The sequence below is a fragment of the Hyla sarda genome, chromosome 2, assembly GCF_029499605.1.
Source record: "Hyla sarda isolate aHylSar1 chromosome 2, aHylSar1.hap1, whole genome shotgun sequence".
NCBI classification, from domain to species: domain Eukaryota; kingdom Metazoa; phylum Chordata; class Amphibia; order Anura; family Hylidae; genus Hyla; species Hyla sarda.
The window spans coordinates 319,044,307-319,065,570 of record NC_079190.1 but is presented as its reverse complement, the minus strand read 5'-3'; the positions used below and the strand labels follow the sequence as shown (position 1 = coordinate 319,065,570).

Below are 21,264 nucleotides of genomic sequence, written 5' to 3'. Positions count from 1 at the left end.
GTCAGTGGTGATAAAGGATGACTACCCCACATCACCACATACATGTACTGATTTAAATAGGGATCGACCGATATCGTTTTTTTAGGGCCGATACCGATAAACGGTGGAGGTTAGGGCCGCTAGCCGATAACTTATACCGATATTCCGGTATAAGTTATCGGCAATTTATCCCCCCGCGACACCGCTGCACATCATTGATTTAAAGTGGGCGCTTTAAATCAACGCATTGCAGTGGCTTTTGCGGTGCCATAGGCCGCCGCCGCCACCACCCGCTTCTCTCCCCCTACCTGTCGGGGTGGTCCAGGCCATCCTTCCTTCCTGTAGTGTCCGGCGGCCTTGGGCCTGACAGAGCCGATAGAGAAAAGGAGACTTTTTTAACACTTACCGTATAATCTTTCTCAAAGGATCCATTGGGGGACACAGCTCCCGCCCTTTTTTTTTTTTTTTTTCTTTGGTTCTCTGTCCGAGGGTGTGTTCAGTTATGTTTTTTCTTCTGGTTCTCGGACAGTTTTGGGTTTTTCCTTGACCTATTGGTCTCCTCCTATTGCTCTGGAACTTAAACTGACGAGCTCAGAGCCTGAAGACTGGTGTATCCTGCTGGGAGGAGCTGGCTCTTTTTATCACCATAGTGTCACACCTCCTAGAGACAGCAAGATACACCCACTGTCTGTGTCCCCCAATGGATCCTTCGAGAGAGATTTTACGGTAAGTGTTAAAAATCTCCTTTTTTTTATAGTTTGGACATTTCCGCACATGGTGATACCACATATGTTTATTTTTATTTACACTTTTTCTTTAAATGGGGCAAAGGGGTTGTGATTCTTAATTTTATTAGGGAAGGTGTTAACACCTTAAGGACTCTACGTTTTTCCGTTTTTGAATTTTCATTTTTTTTCTTCATTGCCTTCTAAAAATCATAACTCTTTCAATTTTGCTCATAAAATTTCCATATGATGGCTTATTTTTTTGTGCCACCAATTCTAGTTTGCAGTGATATTAATCATTTAACCAAAAAATCCACGGCGAAACGGAAAAAAAAAATCTTTTGGGGGCTTCCGTTTCTACACAGTGCATTTTTCGGTAAAAAATACACCTTATCTTCTGTAGGTCCATACGGTTAAAATGATACCCTACTTATATAGGTTTGATTTTGTCATACTTCTGAAAAAATAAACACATTCTTTTGGCGGAATCCACTCTGATATACATTGCGATCAATGGTGATGGCGAATGTTCGAGCATTCCTAGTGCCAACTGAGTTTGTTGTATTGAATGTTCACCTACAATTTCTCTGAGCAGACATTGCGCACTGTGAAGGCACCCTAAGGTGCCGTTGTTGAGTATTTCTTCCCATAATTAACTTTGCCATTCAATTTATCTTAAAAAAATGTTGACAGTTCTATAATTTTGTCCTTTTTGAATCACTTGGACTTGATTGCTTGATTGCCGTTAAGAATCCCAGGATGATTGTTCCATACCTTGCTTTAGTTTCATGATTTTACCAGCTGAGTACCCGGCATTGGCCGTTTTTTTTTTTTTTTCCTAATCCTTTTGGGGGGGGGGAGAATCAACAAAGGAGGAAGCTTTTGACTTCATCTCATCCTCCATATATTGTTGTCCTGTCCCGGCCTCGGGTGGGACTGACTTGTAATGAAGATATTGTACGCTGAAAATAGAAGGGGCTTTGTGGGACTGGGAGTGATTTGCAAGCCAGACCAATGCACAAAAAGGTAGATAATAAAAGGGGTGGGGCTTAAACACATGACGTGTCTTTGTGAGATGGGGTGTGGCTTGCAAGCCGGACTGATACATTCACCAGGAGATGCAGAGCGGATCTTGGGGAGAAAAGGTACTGGAAGTCCCATATACTTGCATGGGACTGAAAAATAAAACACATCTTTTATAGAAGGGTGTAGGTAAGGGTTAATTTAACTAGAATATATATTTTTATTTGACATATAAGTAATTTGTGTACCAGGTATTATTGAAATATATCCTGCTGTACAGAAGTTATGCTGGAACATACATTTCCCATAGATTTGCCTTGGACTTTAAACAACCCCCCCCCGACCCTCATCAATGGGGGTAGTTAAAGGGTACCTTTCTTCAAAAAAAAACTTTTGATATATTAAAGATTAATGTATGCATGATAACTTTCCAATAGCATATTATTAAAAAAATATGCTTCTTTCTATTTAATTTTCCACTTTGAATAAATGACCACTAGGGTTCTCCCTACCAGTCCTTTTTTTTTTTTTTTTTTTTTTAATATATAGATTTCAGACTCATGCTGGAGTCCTAATATCTCAGACTGCAGCAGGGATACAGACTCACTCCCTGGCAGGGAGGAGTGCTGAGTTTGTCTGTGTCCCGGCTGCAGTCTGAGATTTAGGACAGCTTGAGTCTGAAATCTATAAAAAAGGACTGGTAGGGAGACCCCTAGTGGTCATTTTTTCAAAGTGGAAAATTAAATAGAAAGAAGCATATTTTTTAATAACATGCTTATTGGAAAGTTATTCTGCATACATTAATCTATAGCATATCAAAAGTTTTTTTGATGAAAGGTACACTTTAAGTGTTAATTTAACTATCCTATATTTTTAGTGGACATATAAGTAACATGTGACCAAGTATTATCAAAATATCTCCAGCCGTTTGGAAGTCCCATGGGACTTTAAACAAAAACCCTGACCCTGGCAAATGGGGGTGAGTAAGGGTTAAATCACTTGCTCCCTGGTACTTAAATGGGTACTCTCATAACAAAAAAAAAAAAAATGTATTAAAAACTTTATTTAAAAAGAAAAATGTTATGATTTTTTTTTTTGTAATAAAATATATTCCAGTTTTAAATTTTTTTTTCACATTAGTAAACCTGGCCACTAGGTGTCTCCCTATATGGCTCAGGATTACTCGCCCTTCCCCCCCCTTCCCCTTACGTTGATCACATTCGGACCAACGCTGGCCGGGCAGCGTGGCACAGCGTGGTCCGGAATGTGCGTTCACATGAATAAGGAGAGGGAGATGCAGGGGGGGTGGAGATATTTAAATTTTGCATCCCCCTGCATCTCCCTCTCCTCATTCATTGTTGCGCGAGCTGCAGGAGCGAGAGGAGACGGGCGGCAGCGAGCCCCATTCAGGCTTCAGATGACGTAGCGCCTGCCGGGACCGCCCACTTCCTGCCGTCCGCAGAGAGCTCAACTCTGAGCTACCGAAGCTTATCTACAAAAGGTATTTTTATGGGGATTCTGACAAAAATAAATACAGGGATACATGTAGTTATTGTCAGGGACAGATGCGGAGGGGGATCAGCGAAATTTAGGTTAGGGATAGCTACTCTTTAACCTCTTAAGGACACAGCTCATTTTCACCTTAAGGACGCAGGCCTTTTTTGCAAATCTGACCACTGTCACTTTAAACATTAATAACTCTGGAATGCTTTTACTTATCATTCTGATTCCGAGATGATTTTTTTCGTGACATATTCTACTTTAACATAGCGGTAACATTTTGTGGTAACTTTTATCCTTTCTTGGTGAAAAATCCCAAAATTTGATTGAAAAAAAAAAAAGAAAATTTAGAATTTTTCTAACTTTGAAGCACTCTGCTTGTAAGGAAAAGGGATATTAAAATTACTTTTTTTTTTGTTAACATATACAATATGTCTACTTTATGTTTGCATCATAAAGTTGACATGTTTTTTACTTTTGGAAGACATCAGAGGGCTTCAAAGTTCAGCAGCAATTTTCCAATTTTTCACAAAATTTTCAAACTCTATATTTTTCAGGGACCAGTTCAGTTTTGAAGTGGATTTGAAGGGTCTTCATATTTGAAATACCCGATAAATGACCCCATTATAAAAACTGCACCCCCCCAAAGTATTTAAAATGACATTCGGTCAGTGTTTTAACCCTTTAGGTGTTTCACAGGAATAGCAGCAAAGTGAAGGAGAAAATTCAAAATCTTAATTTTTTTACACTCGCATGTTCTTGTAGACCCAATTTTTGAATTTTTGCAAGTGGTAAAAGGAGAAAATTTTTACTTGTATTTGTAGCCCAATTTCTCTCGAGTAAGCACATACCTCATATGTCTATGTTAATTGTTCGGCGGGCGCAGAAGGGATGGAGCGACAAGGGGGTTTTGGAGAGAACATTTTTCTGAAATGGTTTTTGGGGGGCATGTCACATTTAGGAAGCCCCTAGGGTGTCAAAACAGCGGGAAAAAAAACATGGCATACCATTTTGGAAACTAGACCCCTCGGGGAATGTAACATGGGTTAAAGTGAGCCTTAATACCCCACAGGTGTTTCATGACTTTTGCAAATGTAAAAAAAATTAAAAAAAATTTGCCTAAAAGGCTTGTTCTCCCAAAATTTTTACATTTAGAAAAAAGGGTAATAGCAGAAAATACCCCCCAAAATTTGAAGCCCAATTTCTCCTGATTCAGAAAACACCCCATATGGGGGTGAAAAGTGCTATGGTTGCGCACTACAGGTCTCAGAAGAGGAGTACCGTATATACTCGAGTATAAGCCGACCCGAGTATAAGCCGAGGCCCCTGATTTTGCCCCAAAATCCCAGGAAAAATTATTGACTCGAGTATAAGCCTTAGGTGGGAAATACATCATCCCCCCCTGTCATCATCCAGACCCCCGTCATTAACATCCTCATCATCATCACCCTGTCATCATCCAGACCCTCATCATCATCACCTCTCATCATCCCCTTGTCATCATCCCACACCCCCCCTTCATCATCCCCTTGTCATAATCCCCACCCCCCTTCATCATCCCCTTGTCATCATCCCACACCCCCCCCCCTTTCATCATCCTCTTGTCGTCATCCGCCCTCAGTGGTCTTCAACCTGCGGACCTCCAGAGGTTTCAAAACTACAACTCCCAGCAAGCCCGGCTAGCCATCAGCTGTCCCGGCTTGCTGGGAGTTGTAGTTTTGAAACCTCTGGAGGTCCACAGGTTGAAGACCACTGCGGCCTTCGACATCATCCAGCCCCCTCTCACCCCCTTAAGTTCTGTACAGTACTCGCCTCTGCTCGGTGCTGGTCCGGTGCTGCAGGACTGTCCGGTGCTGCAGGACTGTCGACCGGTGGGATAGTGGTTCCGGGCTGCTATCTTCACCGGGGGCGCCTCTTCTCCGCGCTTCGGGCCCAGAATAGAGGCGTTGCCTTGACGATGACGCAGAAGTACGTTGGTAATGAACGTACCTCTGCGTCGTCGTCAGGGCAACGTGACTATTCTGGGGCCGGGCCCGAAGCGCTTAGAAGAGGCCTCCCCGGTGAAGATAGCAGCCCGGAACCACTATCCCACCGGACGACCTCCCCACTGGACAGTCCTGCAGCACCGGACCAGCGCAGAGCGGAGCGAGTACTGTACAGAACTAAAGGGGGTGAGAGGGGGCTGGATGATGTCGAAGGCCGCAGTGGTCTTCAACCTGCGGACCTCCAGAGGTTTCAAAACTACAACTCCCAGCAAGCCCGGACAGCCGATGGCTGCCCGGGCTTGCTGGGAGTTGTAGTTTTGAAACCTCTGGAGGTCCGCAGTTTGAAGACCACTGCGGGTGGAGAGTTCACTCGAGTATAAGCCGAGGGGGTTGTTTTCAGCACGAAAAATCGTGCTGAAAATCTCGGCTTATACTCCAGTATATACAGTAGTCACATTTGGCTTTTTGGAAGCAAATTTTGCTCTGGGGGCATACCGCATTTAGGAAGCCCCTATGGTGCCAGGACAGCAAAAAAAAACACATGGCATATCATTTTGGAAACTAGACCCCTTGGGGAATGTAACAAGGGGTAAAGTGAACCTTAATACCCCACAGGGGTTTCACTACGTTTGCATATGTAAAAAAATAAAATAAATAATTTACCTAAAACGCTTGGTTTCCCAAAAATTTAACATTTTTACAAAGCAGAAAGCAGGTTAAAGCAGAAAATACCCCCCAAAATTTGAAGCCCAATTTCTCCCGATTCAGAAAACACCCCATATGGGGGTGAAAAGTGCTCTGCTGGCGCACTACAGGTCTCAGAAGAGGAGTCACATTTTGGCTTTTTGGAAGAAAATTATGCTCTGGGGGCATGCCGCATTTATCAAGCCACTATGGTGCCAGAACAGCAAAAAAAAAAAAACACTTGGCATCACATTTTGGAAACTAGACCCCTTGGGGAACGTAACAAGGGGTAAAGTGAAACCCCTGTGGAGTATTAAGGTTCACGACTTTTGCATATGTAAAAAAACAAAAAAAAAATTTACCTAAAATGCTTGGTTTCCCAAAAATTTTACATTTTTTGAAAGAGTTAAAGCAGAAAATACACCTCAAAATTGAAGCCCAATTTCTCCCGATTCAGAAAACACCCCATATGGGGCGAAAAGGGCTCTGCTGGCGCACTACAGGTCTTAGACTGCACTGGCCAAGGTATTCATCTAGGGGTATAATGAGATTTTTTTTTTTTTTTTTTTTTTTGGGGGGGGGGGGGGGGGTTTGCCAATTTGAATTTTTGAAATGTAATTACAAGGGGGGTTTTGGGGGTGTCAAAAGTGCAAGTAATTCAAGGGGACAATTTAAAACATCAAGAGATGTATGGTAGATTTTGAAGCATTCTTGCATGCATAGACCGGGTTTATGGGGGCATGTTTCACAGTGGTATACGGTTTCTTTTGACACCGCGCTTGGAGCACTCGCTACACCTTTTTGGTGGCCTTCTTCCGGACTCTGTACGGGGAACAATTCCGGGAAAATGCTGCCCTGGTACAATCCTACTCTCTGCTCCTGTGGCTCTGCTCCCCTCCCCTTCTTGATTCCCGAACAGAAAGTTCTTTATTACTTTTTCTTGGAATTGCAGGAATGTCCCACCATTGCCTGCATGCCAGTAAAGGAAGTCATTATACATGGTGATTTTTTATAATACGCCCTAGTTTTTCGAAGGGCAGTGTACGGCAGCAAAACTTGACCAGACAGATCCAACCCTCCCGTGAACTTGTTATAGTCCTGCATACGCACAGGCTTAGGGGCTCGCTCTGTGGTACCACGGACTGGGACGGGTGGATCTGTCCGAGTGAATGCTGCTTAGTACAAGGACGTCACACTGTCATGCGGTCCTAACAAACCGCTCGGCTCTCCCCCTTCTGTTTTTGCCGTACGAACATTTTTGGGAGATCCCTCTGATTTCTTCTAATAGTTCCACAGGCCACAGTACCCTTAGCAAATAGGCATTCTAGTAAAGGGACGCTTGTATATATTGTACCTTTTATTTAGTAGGGGGTGGACTAGGTCCCAAACTATTTTACCTGCTGTTTTGCGCACAGGGTGACACTCGGGAGGTTCAAGTTTGGAGTCTTTTCCTTGGTATACCCTAAAAATGTGGGTATAGCCCGTGGCGCTCTCGCATAACTTATATAATTTTATGCCATACCTGGCTCGTTTGTTGGGCAGGTATTGCCGAAATTGCAGTCTGCCCTTGAAATGAAGGGACTCGTCCACAGCTATCTGTTTTTGGGGGGTGTATACCTCTGAAAACCTTTTATTTAGATGGCTGTTAAGAGGCCGAATTTTATATAAACGGTCGAAATTGGGATCACTGGGAGGGGGGCAATTTGCATTATTTGCATAATGTAAACATTTTAGGATGGCTTCAAACTGAGGCCTCTTCATGATTGTACGGTATAATGGTACCATACCAAGAGTATGGTAGAGCATGTCCTTACTCCAATATGACCGTATTGTCGTGTTTTTTTTTTTTTTTTTTTTTTTTTTTATGAGGCCCATGTTTAGACAGAGGGCAAAATTTTTTTCATTTCTTGTGAATTAGTGGGCGTGCAATGATAAGGCCTGGCGTTGTATGCCTGTGGGTGGGCTGCTATGAATTGATCCCCATAGCGACTAGTCTCCTCCACTATCATCCCAACCAATTCTTCTGTAAAGAAAATTTGGAAAAAATCTGCTTCATTGAACCCCGCTGTATTTATGTGAATGCCTGGAGTGGCCACAAAGTCAGGTACCTGGGGTGAAAAATTAGAAGCCGGAGCCCACTCTGAGTTGGTACTAGTACCTAGTTCCGTGGTGACACTAGGACCTGGCTCAGCACTATATCTAGGACTCCTGCAAGGCGGTTCCTCATCAGACTCAGTGGAGGAGAAGGAGGCAGACGAAGAGGGCAAATATAATAGTTCAGATGAATCTGATGCCAGGAAGGCATATGCCCCTCAACGCTGAAAGTCTGACGGCTTGACTTTTTTTATTTTTATTTATTTTTTGTGAAAAAAAATACTAAAATGGCAAACCATACCACCACTGGGTACGAACAGTGGCAAACTGTCACTCAAATAACGGTAACTGTTTTAGAATTTTTTATTTATTATTTTTATTTTTTTATAGATTTTTTTTGATGGAAAAAATAAACTAAAATTTACTAACTGTACCACTGGGAACAAACTGTGGCAATTAACAAATCATTAGAAAAATGACAATTTTTTGTTATTTGTGTTTTTTCTTCTGTTTTTTTTTCTTTTTTCTTTTTTTTCTTTTTTTTTTTTCTGGAAAAAAAATAAAATGACAAACTTTACCACTGGGAACTAACGGTGGGAAACTGCCACTCAATTCAGGGAAAAAACGGTGGAGCGGAGGTATTTGAGATGGTGTGCGACAAGTGGTATATGAAGCAACTTTACAGGGCACTGCTGGGCACAGTAAAACAATAATTTTTTCAGGCACCTGCTTTTTCTAGCTTCATTCACTGTTATATTCAGTGACTTGCACTGATTTAGCCACCGCCAGCAAACAGATTATGAAAGAGCAGGGATGGATGCCTACAAAGGGTAAGGGGCACTGCTGGGCACAAAATTTTTTATTTTATTGCAGGCACCACTGAAATGATGTGATTTCTTCTTTCTGATGTGACTTCTGAGTGACTTGCACTGATTTATTCTTTATGGCTGCTGGATCGCAGCACAGGGACAGAACAGAAGGAGGCAGCAGCAGGGGCAGAACAGAGGGTGCCTATAGATGGGTACTACTTGGCATTACCTTTTTTTTTTTTTTTTTTTTTTTTTTTTACACTTTTTCACCAGTCACTGTTATCAGTGGCTGACACAGACTGACACAGATTTATTTTTGCCGGCAGCGGCTGATCGCCGGCGTCCAGGGAGGACAGAGGGGCCTAGAACGGGTACAGTAAGGCTGTTTTAACTGTAGATAGCTCTAGTAGCTGTAGTAACAGTAACTCCTGCTCCGATCGCTACTGTCACAGAAGTGAAAGCATCGGAGCGGGAGTTACTGTGTCAGATCTTGGATACATTGTGATAGGTCCCTTCCCGGACCAATCACAATGATCCTGGACCAGGACCACCTCTGATTAGTCCCTGGTCATTAGGCAGAACTTCTCACCAGCCGGAGACAACCGGAGGTGAAAAGTGCAAGCTGCGGGATGCAGCAGCAGCGGCGAATATGTGAATGACTGGTATACCCGTCGCTATGCGCGAAGGCTCTGCATCAGCTGACGGGTATACCCGTCGTTTTGCTTGAAGGGGTTAAAGGAGAATTTCGATGGGGACCGGACCTGGGTGACTGCTGTTATCTATCAGCAGGCACCCCGTGCAAATGCCCAGGGGGATCCTGAGATTGCTGGTGAATTCACAGCAGCGATTTGCGGCTATTCCGGGTCATACGGGTCTCTGGTGAGGGGTGCCACCCCTCTCTATCCCTGCTATTGGTCGTCTAGAAGTGACTTTCGGTTTCCCCGTTCTGCCCACCCACAATAGGCTGGGCAGAACGGGGAAACAGGCTGGGAGCAGCGCCGAAGTCCACTTACCCATCGGCGGCAGTGGTGATGGACTGCGATGCGGCTCCCTGGATCCTACGGAAGCCGATGAGTTGCCTAGCAACATCTGGAGGGCTACAGTTTCTAAACTGTGACCCTACAGCTGTTGCAAAACTACAAATCCCAGCATGCCCAGACAGCTGTTTGGGCATGCTGGGATTTGTAGTTTTGCAACAGCTGTAGGGTCACAGTTTGGAGATCACTGTGCAGTGGACTCTAAACTGTAGCCCACCAGATGTTGCAAAACTGCAAATCCCAGCATGCCCAAACAGCTGTCTCGGCATGCTGGGAGTTGTAGTTGTTTACCTCCAGCTGTTGCATAACTACATCTCCCAGCATGCCCTTTGGCGATCAGTACATGCTAGGAGTTTTAGTTATGCAACAGCTGGAGGCACACTAGTTGGAAAATACGGAGTTAGGTAACAGAACCTAACTGGAGGTTTTCCAACCAATGTGCCTCTAGCTGTTGCAAAAGTACAACTCCCAGCATGCACGGTCTGTCAGTACATGCTGGGAGTTGTAGTTTTGAAACAGCTGGAGGTTTGCGCCCCCCCCCATGGTGAATGTACAGGGTACATTCACACGGGTGGGTTTACAGTGATTTTCATGCTTCAAGTTTGAGCTGCGGCAAACTTTTCGCCACAGCACAAACTCCTAGCAGGAAACTCACCGTAAACCGCCAGTGTGAATGCACCCTAAAAACACTACACTACACTACACTACCACATAATAAAGGGTAAAACACTACATATACACCCCATAACACTATACCCCCCCCCCCCCCCCCAATAAAAATGAGAAACCGCTACTGACTGTCAAGGCATGCTGGGAGTTTAGCAACAGCTGGAGGCACCCTGATTGGGAATCACTGGCATAGAATACCCTTATGTCCACCCCTATGCAATCCCTAACTTAGTCCTCAAATAGGCATGGCGCTCTCTCACTTTGGAGCTCTGTCGTATTTCAAGAAAACAGTTTAGGGTCACACATGGGGTATTTCCGTACTCGGGAGAAATTGCACTACAAATTTTGGGGGGCTTTTCCTCCTTTTACCCCTTATGCAAAGGAAATGTTGGGGGCTACACCAGCCTGTTAGTGTAAAAGAAATTTTTTTTTTACACTCTAACATGCTGGTGTTGCCCCATACTTTTTAGGGATCCACCGATTATCGGTTTGGCCGATATTCACAATTTTGGACGTTCGGCAATTACCTTGCCGATGATGCACCGCCCCTCATAAAAACAAAAAACGCCCCCCAAAAAACAATTTCAGCAAAATTGACTTTAAAAAATCCCATTGTTGCTCCTTCCCTTCTGAGCCCTCTACTGTGCCCGCTGAACACTTGACATCCTTATGAGGTATTTCCTTACTCAGGAGAAAATCCCCCCCAAAATTTGTAACCCAATTTCTCTTATTACCCCTTGAAAAAATTCAAAAACTGGGTCTACAAAAACATGCCAGTGTAAAAAAAATGAAGATTTTGAATTTTCTCCTTCACTTTGCTGCTATTCCTTTGAAACACCTAAAGGGTTAACACACTTTCGGAATGTCATTTTGAATACTTTGGGGGGTGCAGTTTTTATAATGGGGTCATTTGTGGGGTATTTCTAATATGAAGGCCCTTCAAATCCAATTCAAAACTGAACTGGTCCCTGAAAAATTCAGATTTTGAAAATGTTGTGAAAAATTGGAAAATTGCTGCTGAACTTTGAAGCCCTCTGGTGTCTTCCAAAAGTAAAAACAGGTCAACTTTATGATGTAGACATATTGTATATGCGAATCCATATATCATTTATGTGGAATTTTCCTTACAAGCAGAGAGCTTCAAAGTTAGAAAAATGCTAAATTTTCAATTTTTTCATAAAATTTTTTAATTTTTCACCAGGGAATGATGCAAGTATCGACAAAAATTTACCACTTACATGAAGTAGAATTTGTCACGAAAAAAAACTATCTCTGAATCAGAAAGTAAAAGCATCCCAGAGTTATTAATGCTTAAAAGGACAGTTGTCAGATGTGCAAAAAATGCTCCGGTCCTTAAGATGAATATGAGCTTGGTCCTTAAGGGGTTAATATCTTTATCCATTTGGACGTGATGCTGGAACATACACACATTGGGGAGATTAATCAAAGCCTGTCCAGAGGAAATATTGCTGAGTTGCCCATAGCAACCAGTCAGATAACTTCTTTCATTTTTCAGAGGATAGAGATATATATATATATATATATATAAAATTAAAAAGAAGCGCTCTGGTTGCTATGGGCAACTCAGCAACATTTCCTCTGGATAGGTTTTGATAAATCTCTCCCATTAAGTTTTCTTTTTTCCTTAAGCAGTCAGGTTTCAGATCTGACTGATCATACTCCTATAGGTTTATTGGAGTAGACTTTTGCCTCATCATTACCATTCCCTGTGAACTTTTTACAAAAAGTGAAACAGGCAGTAATTTCCCATTTCCAGTAATACAACCCTTTTACCACCTTCTATTACTAGAGTCTTAAGATGCCCAACTTTGGTGTTTACCAGGCAAAGTTCTGTACTTTTTAGTAGCAGCTAGAGATGAGCGAACTTCTCAGCTCGGCGGTTGCTGACTTTTCCTGCATAAATTAGTACAGCTTTCCGGTGCTCCAGTGGGCTGGAAAAGGTGGATACAGTCCTAGGAAAGAGTCTACTAGGACTGTATCCACCTTTTCCAGCCCACGGGAGCACCGGAAAGCTGAACTCATTTATGCAGGAAAAGTCAGCAGGAAATACAGTAAATTCGATTCGTCACGAACTTTTCCTGCAAGTTCTCATCTCTAGTAGCAGCTGTCTGTTGTTGCATTTCATTCCAGCTGTATCTCATTCAAGTGTATAGGCCTCAACTGTAACACCAGACACAGTTGCTACTGAAAATACAGTTCTGTGTCTATTCTAAGGATAGTGTTGTAAGGTTAATACATAAAAACAGTGACATTTGTAATGACGTCACAAGGCATATGACATCACATGTATCGAGTGACCGTTGTTCCATGTTGAATTTCTCTTTTAACTGCTGGCTATCTTCTGGTAAATTTTTGGCTTCGCAATTTGTTCTTTACCTTTTTTGTGTCTATAAAATGTTGGCAGTAGAGGCAATGCATAGAGCCATCTACTGGCATTACGTTTTTATTGCTAGACCAATGAGATTTTTTGCTGTCCGTGTATTTTACTTTGTGTACACTTACTGTCAAACTTTACATACAGTGGGTAAAATTAAATATTGAATGCGTCACAATTTTTCTCACTCAATATATTTTCAAATGTGTTATTGACATGACTTTTTCAACACGTTAGTAACAATCTAAGTAATCCATACATACAAAGAAATCAAAACAAATAAGCTCAGAAATTAAGTTATGTGTAATAATGTGAAATGACAAGGAAAAAAGTATCGAGCACATGAAAGAAGGGAGGTGCAAAAATGCATGGAAAGCCAAGAAAACTGCTGAAATCTATCAGTAATTAAGAAGCAATCCAGCCCATTGTCTGTGCAAATTAATATTGGCTGGTTCAGTCCCAACTGATGGCCTACAAAAAGGTCTCATTGCCAAAGTGTCACACAAGACACATTTCATGATGGGTGAAAGCAGAGAGCTGTTTTAAGACCTTCACAACCTAATTGTTTAAACATAATGATGGTGCTGGTTATAGGTGTATTTCTAAGCTTCTCAATATTCCAGTGAGGACTGTTGGGGCCTTAATCCGGAAGTGAAGAATATCCTTTCACCATAAATTTGCCTCGACAAGGTGCTCCTTGCAAGATTTCTGATTGCGGAGGAAAAAGAGTTGTCCAAGAGCCAACTCATGGAGAGCTTCAAAAAATAATTGGAATTAACAGGTATTGTTGTCTCAAAGAAAACTGTAAATGATGCACTCCACTAGAGATGAGCGACGTTACAGTGATTTGATTCCTCACAAACTTCTCGGCTCGGCAGTTTCTGACTTTAGCATGCATAAATTAATTCCGCATTCAGGTGCTCCGGTGGGCTGGAAAAGGTGGATACAGTCCTAGGAGAAAGTCTCCACCCCACCGGAGCACCTGAATGCTGAACTCCTTTATGCAAGCTAAAGTCATCAATTGCCGAGCCGAGAAGTTTGTGACAAATATTCACTGTAAGTTATATTCACTCATCTCTACACTCCGCCATGGCCAGTATAGAGACACTCCATACAAGACTCCATTGCTGAATAAAAAGTATGTTTAAAGTTTGCTGCACAACATTTTGAAAAGCCAGTGAAATATTGGGACGATATAGTTTGGTCAAATGAGAGCAAAATGGAACAGTTTGGATGCCCTTTATACACGTTTTTTGAGGAGAGATGGCTCTGCACATCACCCTTAAAACACCATACCAGAAGTAAAGTTTGGAGGTGGGAAAATCATGGTGTGGGACTGCTTTTCTGCAAATAGTAATGGCAAACTTCCCATAATTGAAGGAAGATTGAATGAGAAAATGTACAGAGACATTCTAGACAAAAATCTACCCAGTTGATGAAGATGAAACAATTTAAATCCATTTAAAATCTATGGAAAGGACTAAAGAACATAAATCTAAGGTGCTCCTCCTTACTGCGCTATTGACAATAGCTAGTGCATGCAGTTGTGAACTGCAGATGGGACCTGGCTCAGCTATGCTACAGTAAACGCTCTCCCCCTTGTATGAACTAAAGAGCAGCTACCCAGTCTCGGCCTGGAGAGACCCCAGTCGACAGGCCCCTCACCTTAAGCCAGCAGTACCTGTTGGGGAATACAGAGGTTACAACCTTTTCAGCAAGGCCGCAATTTCACACTTTCTGAGCTCTGACTTCTGAGTGGGAAATCTCAGTGTCTCCTCTCTGTGTGACCCTCACCCTCCTGAGACCGAGACCGCATGACTTTACTTCTCTCTAGGGCTCATGCTCTCATGGGATTATTCTTAGGGTGGGGATACTTCAACCAATAGGAGTGACCCCGCAGTCAGACATGAGCTGCACTAGCTGCCAGGTATTAGGGACTGGGGTTTCTTTCATTTTTTGTGTTGTATCAACAACTCTTTGTGTCAATACAGTGCTGCATGGGTTCTGAATTATATATTGCATGCATTCACTGGATTCTGTGATGATAAAGTTGCTGGACAGTGTGTGAACTACATGTCTTTGTCCGTTAACATACACCTCCAGAGCAGGATCTATAGGATCTACTTTAGTAATATCATAGACTGTACAGCATGGCTAGCGGGTCAGTGGAACTAATAGTCCCAGGTGGACTGGGAAAGGTTTTTTTTTATGCCGAGTTATTTCTTTATTATTGGTTGGTATCCACATTTAGTTTGAGGGTGGTTTTTACCAGTGTTAACAGTAAAAGTTAAGTTTTAAAGCACCTTGTGATTTTCCATTGGGATACTATAGATGTTTGTTTGATTGGGTGCCAAATACTAGTAGCTGAAGGTACTCGCATAGCCCAACAATTCATATGCGTTATCATTGGGGCTTAAGTGTGTAATGGTGTTAACCAATGACAACTGAATGACTTTAGATCAGCATACCTGTATGTGCTATGACGTGGATCCTCCTTTGTAGATGACAAAAGCTATATGCACAATAGATGGCTATAAGAAAAAAATATATTTATATGGTTGTGATAAATTGTTTCAAAACTAGATGTGACTACTAAAATATCTGATCCATTCTACCTGATAGAAAGTCCGTGCAGAAGTAGAGTGCTATAACACTGATACACACTGCTTCTAATATTGAATTGGGTGAGACATACTGTTGGTGTGCTAGGCGGATTCTGCCTGGTATAACGGAATACGTACGTACGGACTTCTCTGCGGGCGTTAGTACATAGGTTGCAGTGAATACGCAGGCTCTCACATACATACTATAAATGCCTAATACAGGTTTACTCCAACTGCTAGACACAGAGCTGGGTACCTGTATTTCCTCTTCTATAAGTTCTGTGGTCATCCGCGGCACATGTTCCATTCCTCTGCGATGCGGTCTCTGATCTTTTTCCTGGTGTATGTTTATCCTCGGTGCAAGAAAGTTAGTGGGAGAACACCCCGGCCGGTGGCGTTTCAACCAAACTGCATCCAAACTACAAGCCGCTCGGTGTTGCTGGCGGTTAGTAGTGACATCACTACGATGGCTCTCTGGTCCCACAAAGCTTTTCGACAAGTTTCGGAAACAATACTGCGGTTTCCTTCGTCTGGAATAGGGTTATTCCAGACAAAGGCAACTGCAGTATTGCTTCCAAAACACATCAAAAAGCTTTGGGGTCCAGAGCATTGCAGTGTAATAACCATAGATTACTTGCTTGATCTGGATTCTGTACCATATTGTATTAATTTTAAGTTATTTATATTGCAGGACGGAGACGGAAATCCTCACCGAAGCCCCTTGTTCTGAGTGAGGCCAAGAAACAGCTAATGATATTCAGACTACCTCAGGTCTTGCGGCTGCACCTTAAGCGGTTCAGGTAAGTTTGCCTTTATATAATCTTTACATGTTCAGGACTATATGAATGTATCAAAGTTTATGCTTGGTTTACTCTGCAGAGAGGCACAGTAGCACTATGGTTTCATGTTATCGCCATTATCTGTGGGCTAAGTTCAGTCCAAGTGATTCTCTAGTGCGAAGTGCCATTGGTTGGGAGAACACTTTAAGGGTATGTTCCCACCTGGCGTATACGCAGCGTATTTCACACTGCGCAAAATCTGCAGCAGCAGCTGGAAAAACGCTGCATATCCGTCGCTCACCATACACACAAGGCTTTCCGGTGGCAGCCCTATGTGTGTAGTGAGTTTTGGAGGCGGAGCCGTACGTCAGTCACGCCAGCATACGGCCCTGCCTCCAAAACTCACCGCACACATAGGGCTGCCGCCGGAAAGCCTTGTGTGTATGGTGAGCAAGGGATACGCAGCGTATTTCCCGCTGCTGCTGCAGATTTTGCGCAGCCTGAAATACACTGCGTATACCCCAGGTGGGAATGTACCCTAAAGGGTACAGAATGCCAGGTGCTGCGCAGAGATTGCTGGGGGTCCCCCGTGACCAGACTTCTTATCCCCTATCCAAAGATGGGAGAATAGCTGCAAATATGACCAAAAAAGGACTGCCAGTTATGACTGGCTGAGTATTCTCTTTCACCAACTTTTAAAATTTTATAGGCCATCAGTGTATGTTCAAGAACAGACAGGAGCTCCAGCGCAGCTTTTCACAGGTATGCGGCTTTGTCATACACATATCACACAGGACATACAGGAAGGTGATGCGTTTCGGCCGGTGGCACCTGGCCTTAGTCATACTAAGGCTGGCTGCCACCGGCCGAAACGCGCCACCTTCCTGTATGTCCTGTGTGATATGTGTATGACACAATAAAGCTGCATACCTGTGAAAAGCTGCGCTGGACCTCCTGTCTGTTCTTGATTGCTACGAGGTGAATCCGCACCTGTCCGTGCTGCAGCGGATCTATGCTGGGTGAGCTTGATCCTACCTTTTCTTTGCTATCAGTGTACGTTATTCCTTGAGATTATAGGGTTGCTCAAATATAAAACACAAACGGGAGATTTATCAAAACCTGTGTAGAGTGTGATGTGGTTGCCCAGATAGTAAGATTGCTTCTTCTATTTTTCAGAAGCCTTTGTAGAAATATTAGAATCAACCTGATTAGCTGTTATGGGCAACTGCACCACTCTTCCACAGGTTTTGATAAATTCTAGAATACAACCGAAAAGGGGGTGGGGAATATATATATGTAATATAAAATATAATATAATATAAATCTAATATATATATATATATATATATATATATATATATATATATATATATAAATATAAAACCAATTTTCCAGTTTTCATCCCTACATGTAGGTATTGATGCCTAGAAGTGATTCCCAGATAAAAGTTTGAAAATGTTTTTTCTTTTGCTCTGTCATAAGTGTATTGGGTTGCTTCATTAGTTTGTAGTTCAGTGGATCACTTATACAATAAACTATTCTTGCAATAGTATAGTAATGATATAAATGATATTGTCCTCTATATACAGGTGGTCTGGCCGTAATCACCGTGAGAAAATTGGAGTCCACGTGTTTTTTGACCAAGTGTTGAACATGGAACCGTACTGTAGAGGTTCATTGTCTCCCTCTGATCCAGGGACATATCTGTATGACCTGTCAGCAGTAGTAATGCATCATGGTAAAGGGTTTGGTTCCGGACACTATACTGCATATTGCTACAACACAGAGGGTGGTAAGCACTTTTTATTTTCTATTGGCCATTCATAATATTGTATGCATCTGTTAACTTTTTTTTTTTTTCTCTCCTTTCAGAATTTTGGGTTCATTGCAATGATTCCAAATTGAACATGTGCTCCGTTGAGGAAGTGTGCAGGACACAAGCCTACATCCTTTTCTATACTCAGCGGAGTAATCCACAGAACGGTGTGCAAAACAGCAACACACAAAGCGATCCAGGGATTCCTGATATTCTCTTATCACCTCAGGCTCCATCCAGTCCCCAGGAGCATGGCAGGCGGATAACTATACCCTGATACTACTAGAACCGGTCCATTTCCGATCTTTTTATTTGTTTTTAAATTTTTGGGCAATGGGGTGTTTTTAAATCTGTAGACTGATTCTTAGCTGTGTTTTTTATTCATCTTGTCGGAGTAGCATCAGAAGACTTGGCAGCTTGACCAATCTGCCCTCATTATAGGAACCCAGCATACTTATCTGTGTAAGGGAAGTACTTTCCTCCAAATCTTCATTGACCTAGTTTAATGCTAGATTTTCAGTATTAAACATGGTTCTGCATTGTTTAAAAAAAAAAAAAAAAAAATCAGTAAAAGGCACCTCTTACCAGTATCAGTGCAAAAGATGTTACACTAGCTTCTAATGACATTGTGTCTAGTAGTAAATCATATCCAGTGCTGTCTGCTTTGCAGCAGGAGATTTATTTTTCCAATTCCTAATTGTTCTGTTCCATCAGCTTCAATTTCGCTAAGTGTTTGACTTTCAAAAGGGTCCCCCCCCCCTCCCCCCCCCCCCCCCCCCCAATCACAACAACAAAAAGGTCCATGCAGGCATTTTGAGGCAATTTTTTTTCTACTCCAGTATGTCTTTAAGATATTTAAAGAAGAATCTCACACTAAAAAAAATCTAAACTGAAAATGTAATAGTTTGGGGTCTTGCACATAAATACAACTAATGGTGTAACCTTCTATATAAATTGCAGTTCAGTCTTGTAATCTACAGTGCTGAACTAATTTTAAGCTTTCATTTTTCAAATACTTCCTCCTTTCTGAGGTCCAGCAGCACCATTACCCATTCTGCATACACCAGCATCAGACTGTAAGGGTAGATTTACACATTGCAGATTTGATGCAAACCACAACAAGCAAGAAATCTCTTTATGTAATTAGGGTGCTGTAGTCCCTTAAAGGGATAATAAAATAAGATCTGGCTATGCATGAGGAGTTTATACCATAAAAAGATCAGTGTATTTTGGTGAAGGCTTTGCCTCTTAAGCAGGTCTTTATAGTTTAATGTGAGCTGCTGGGTTTAAACAAAAAAATCTTTAAAAAAATGCTGTTAAAGGGGTATTCCAGTGAAACACTTGTTTATTTATTTTCATATCAACTGGCCCAAGAAACTTAAACATATTTGTAAAATACTTATGGTAAAAAAAAATCTTAATCCTATCGGTACTTATCAGCTGCTGAAGTTGTCTTCTGTCTGACCAGTTGTCTCTGCTGACACCTCTGTCTGTCTCAGTAACTGTCCAGAGTAGCAGCAAATCCCCATAGCAAACCTATCCTGCTCGGGACAGTTCCTGAGACAGACAGGTGTCAGCAGAGAGCACTGTTGTCAGACAGAAAAGAACAACTCCACTTCAGCAGCTGATAAGTACTGGTAGAATTAAGATTTTTTTTAATAGAAGTAATTTACAAATCTGTTTAACTTTCTGGAGCCAGATGATATGAGAAAAAAAAAAGTTTCACCGGAAAACCCCTTTTTGGGTACGTTCACACACTATTACTAGCAGCGAGTTTCCTGCTGCGAGTTATGCTACCATTGATTTAAATGGGTCCACAGACAGTCCGCAATAGTCAGATTTTCAGACTGTCCGCAGACCCATTCAAATGAGTGGTAGTGTAACTCTCAGCGTGAAACCCGCTGCTAGTTACTAGCATGTGAACGCACCCTCAAGCCTGATTTATGTGCATCGGATTTGTTCCAGGAATTTCTGTTACCAAAAATCCGTTCTCTTCTTCATAGTGGGTTATTTTAGACTTGGGCTACACTGTGGCTTTTTGTAGCACTATAACTATTAAGTGACTGCAATATTGTGGACAAAAGCTAAAGGAATGTTCACATGGCAGATTTTTTGTGGATTGTCTGAAGAGTCTCATTGATTCCAATGGGATTCGGCTGCACTGTTAACATGACAGAATTACCACATTAGACGTTTCTGCTGCCGAAATTCTGATTACAGCATCCGCAGAAAGGATAGACATGTCTATTCTTTCTGCAGAGACAACAAGGAAATGCATTGCCATTTATGAGATGGCACATTTCCAAGCGGTCCTAGTGCCCGCTGGATTGAGAAAATGCTGGGAATATCTGCAGATGTGTTCTGCGCAGACATTCTGTACATTTTCTTAATGTGTGAACCCAGCCAAACTATGGATTTCTGTGAACTGCTGTAGCTCAATGGTAAACTTGGTCTCAGATGCATATGCCTAATAGACAAAGCACAAACAGGAAGTTACTACTTCTGCTGCAAAGCTTCTATCAATAAAATGACAATAGAAGCAGCACAGTGAGACTTGCTGCTGGATACAGATGCCTAGGGGACAGTGCTCAGTCTTCTGCTGAAACTTTACTGTCGGTTCCAAGGTGACTGTACTGCCAGAACTCAGAAAGAAGGTCTCTTCTTATAATCTACATTGCAGCATTGAGTATTGCAGTGCTTAAGTTTTTATATATAACTGCAGGTTCACTTTTTAAAGTATTACTGTCATTTAAAACAACTTTTAATATGTTGCTCAGACATGTCAAAAGTTGCGATCGCGCGGAGTCCCTCTGCGATTAGAAGTTATAAAGTCTGTTAGTGAGCCGCAGCGCTCTCCACTACTCAGCTGGCTGATCTGACCTTTTCTCTGCATAAGTCTATGCAGCGGAGAGGTCGGACCTGCCAGCCAGCGGAGGAGTGAAGAGCACTGTGGCTCACCAACAGACTTTTAGGACTGATTTTCACAGAGGGACTCTGTGCAGCTGGGGAGTGAATCCTGCGAGTGAGTCCTACCCAGCTGTATCGTTAATTCCAGTGAATGTTGATAGTGAGACCCAGTGTGATCTTGACTTTTTACATGTCTGCGTGACATGTCAAAAGTTGTCTTAAATGACAGTAATACTTTAATTCAAATTCAAAGAAGGAC

General features: G+C 42.3%; 1 protein-coding gene across 7 annotated transcripts in view; it reads left to right on the top strand.

Annotated features, from left to right (window-relative positions):
- USP49 (ubiquitin specific peptidase 49) overlaps positions 1 to 19,849 on the top strand; it is a 95,647-nt gene extending 75,798 nt beyond the window's left edge. For all 7 annotated transcript variants that reach the window (XM_056557784.1, XM_056557786.1, XM_056557785.1 and 4 more), the window contains exons 5-7: positions 16,195 to 16,303; positions 17,872 to 18,074; positions 18,155 to 19,849. In XM_056557784.1, coding sequence (XP_056413759.1) covers positions 16,195 to 16,303; positions 17,872 to 18,074; positions 18,155 to 18,375 — 533 coding nt within the window. In that variant the 3' untranslated portion in view covers positions 18,376 to 19,849. The remainder of the gene's footprint in view (positions 1 to 16,194; positions 16,304 to 17,871; positions 18,075 to 18,154) is intronic.
- Positions 19,850 to 21,264: the final 1,415 nt, after the last annotated feature.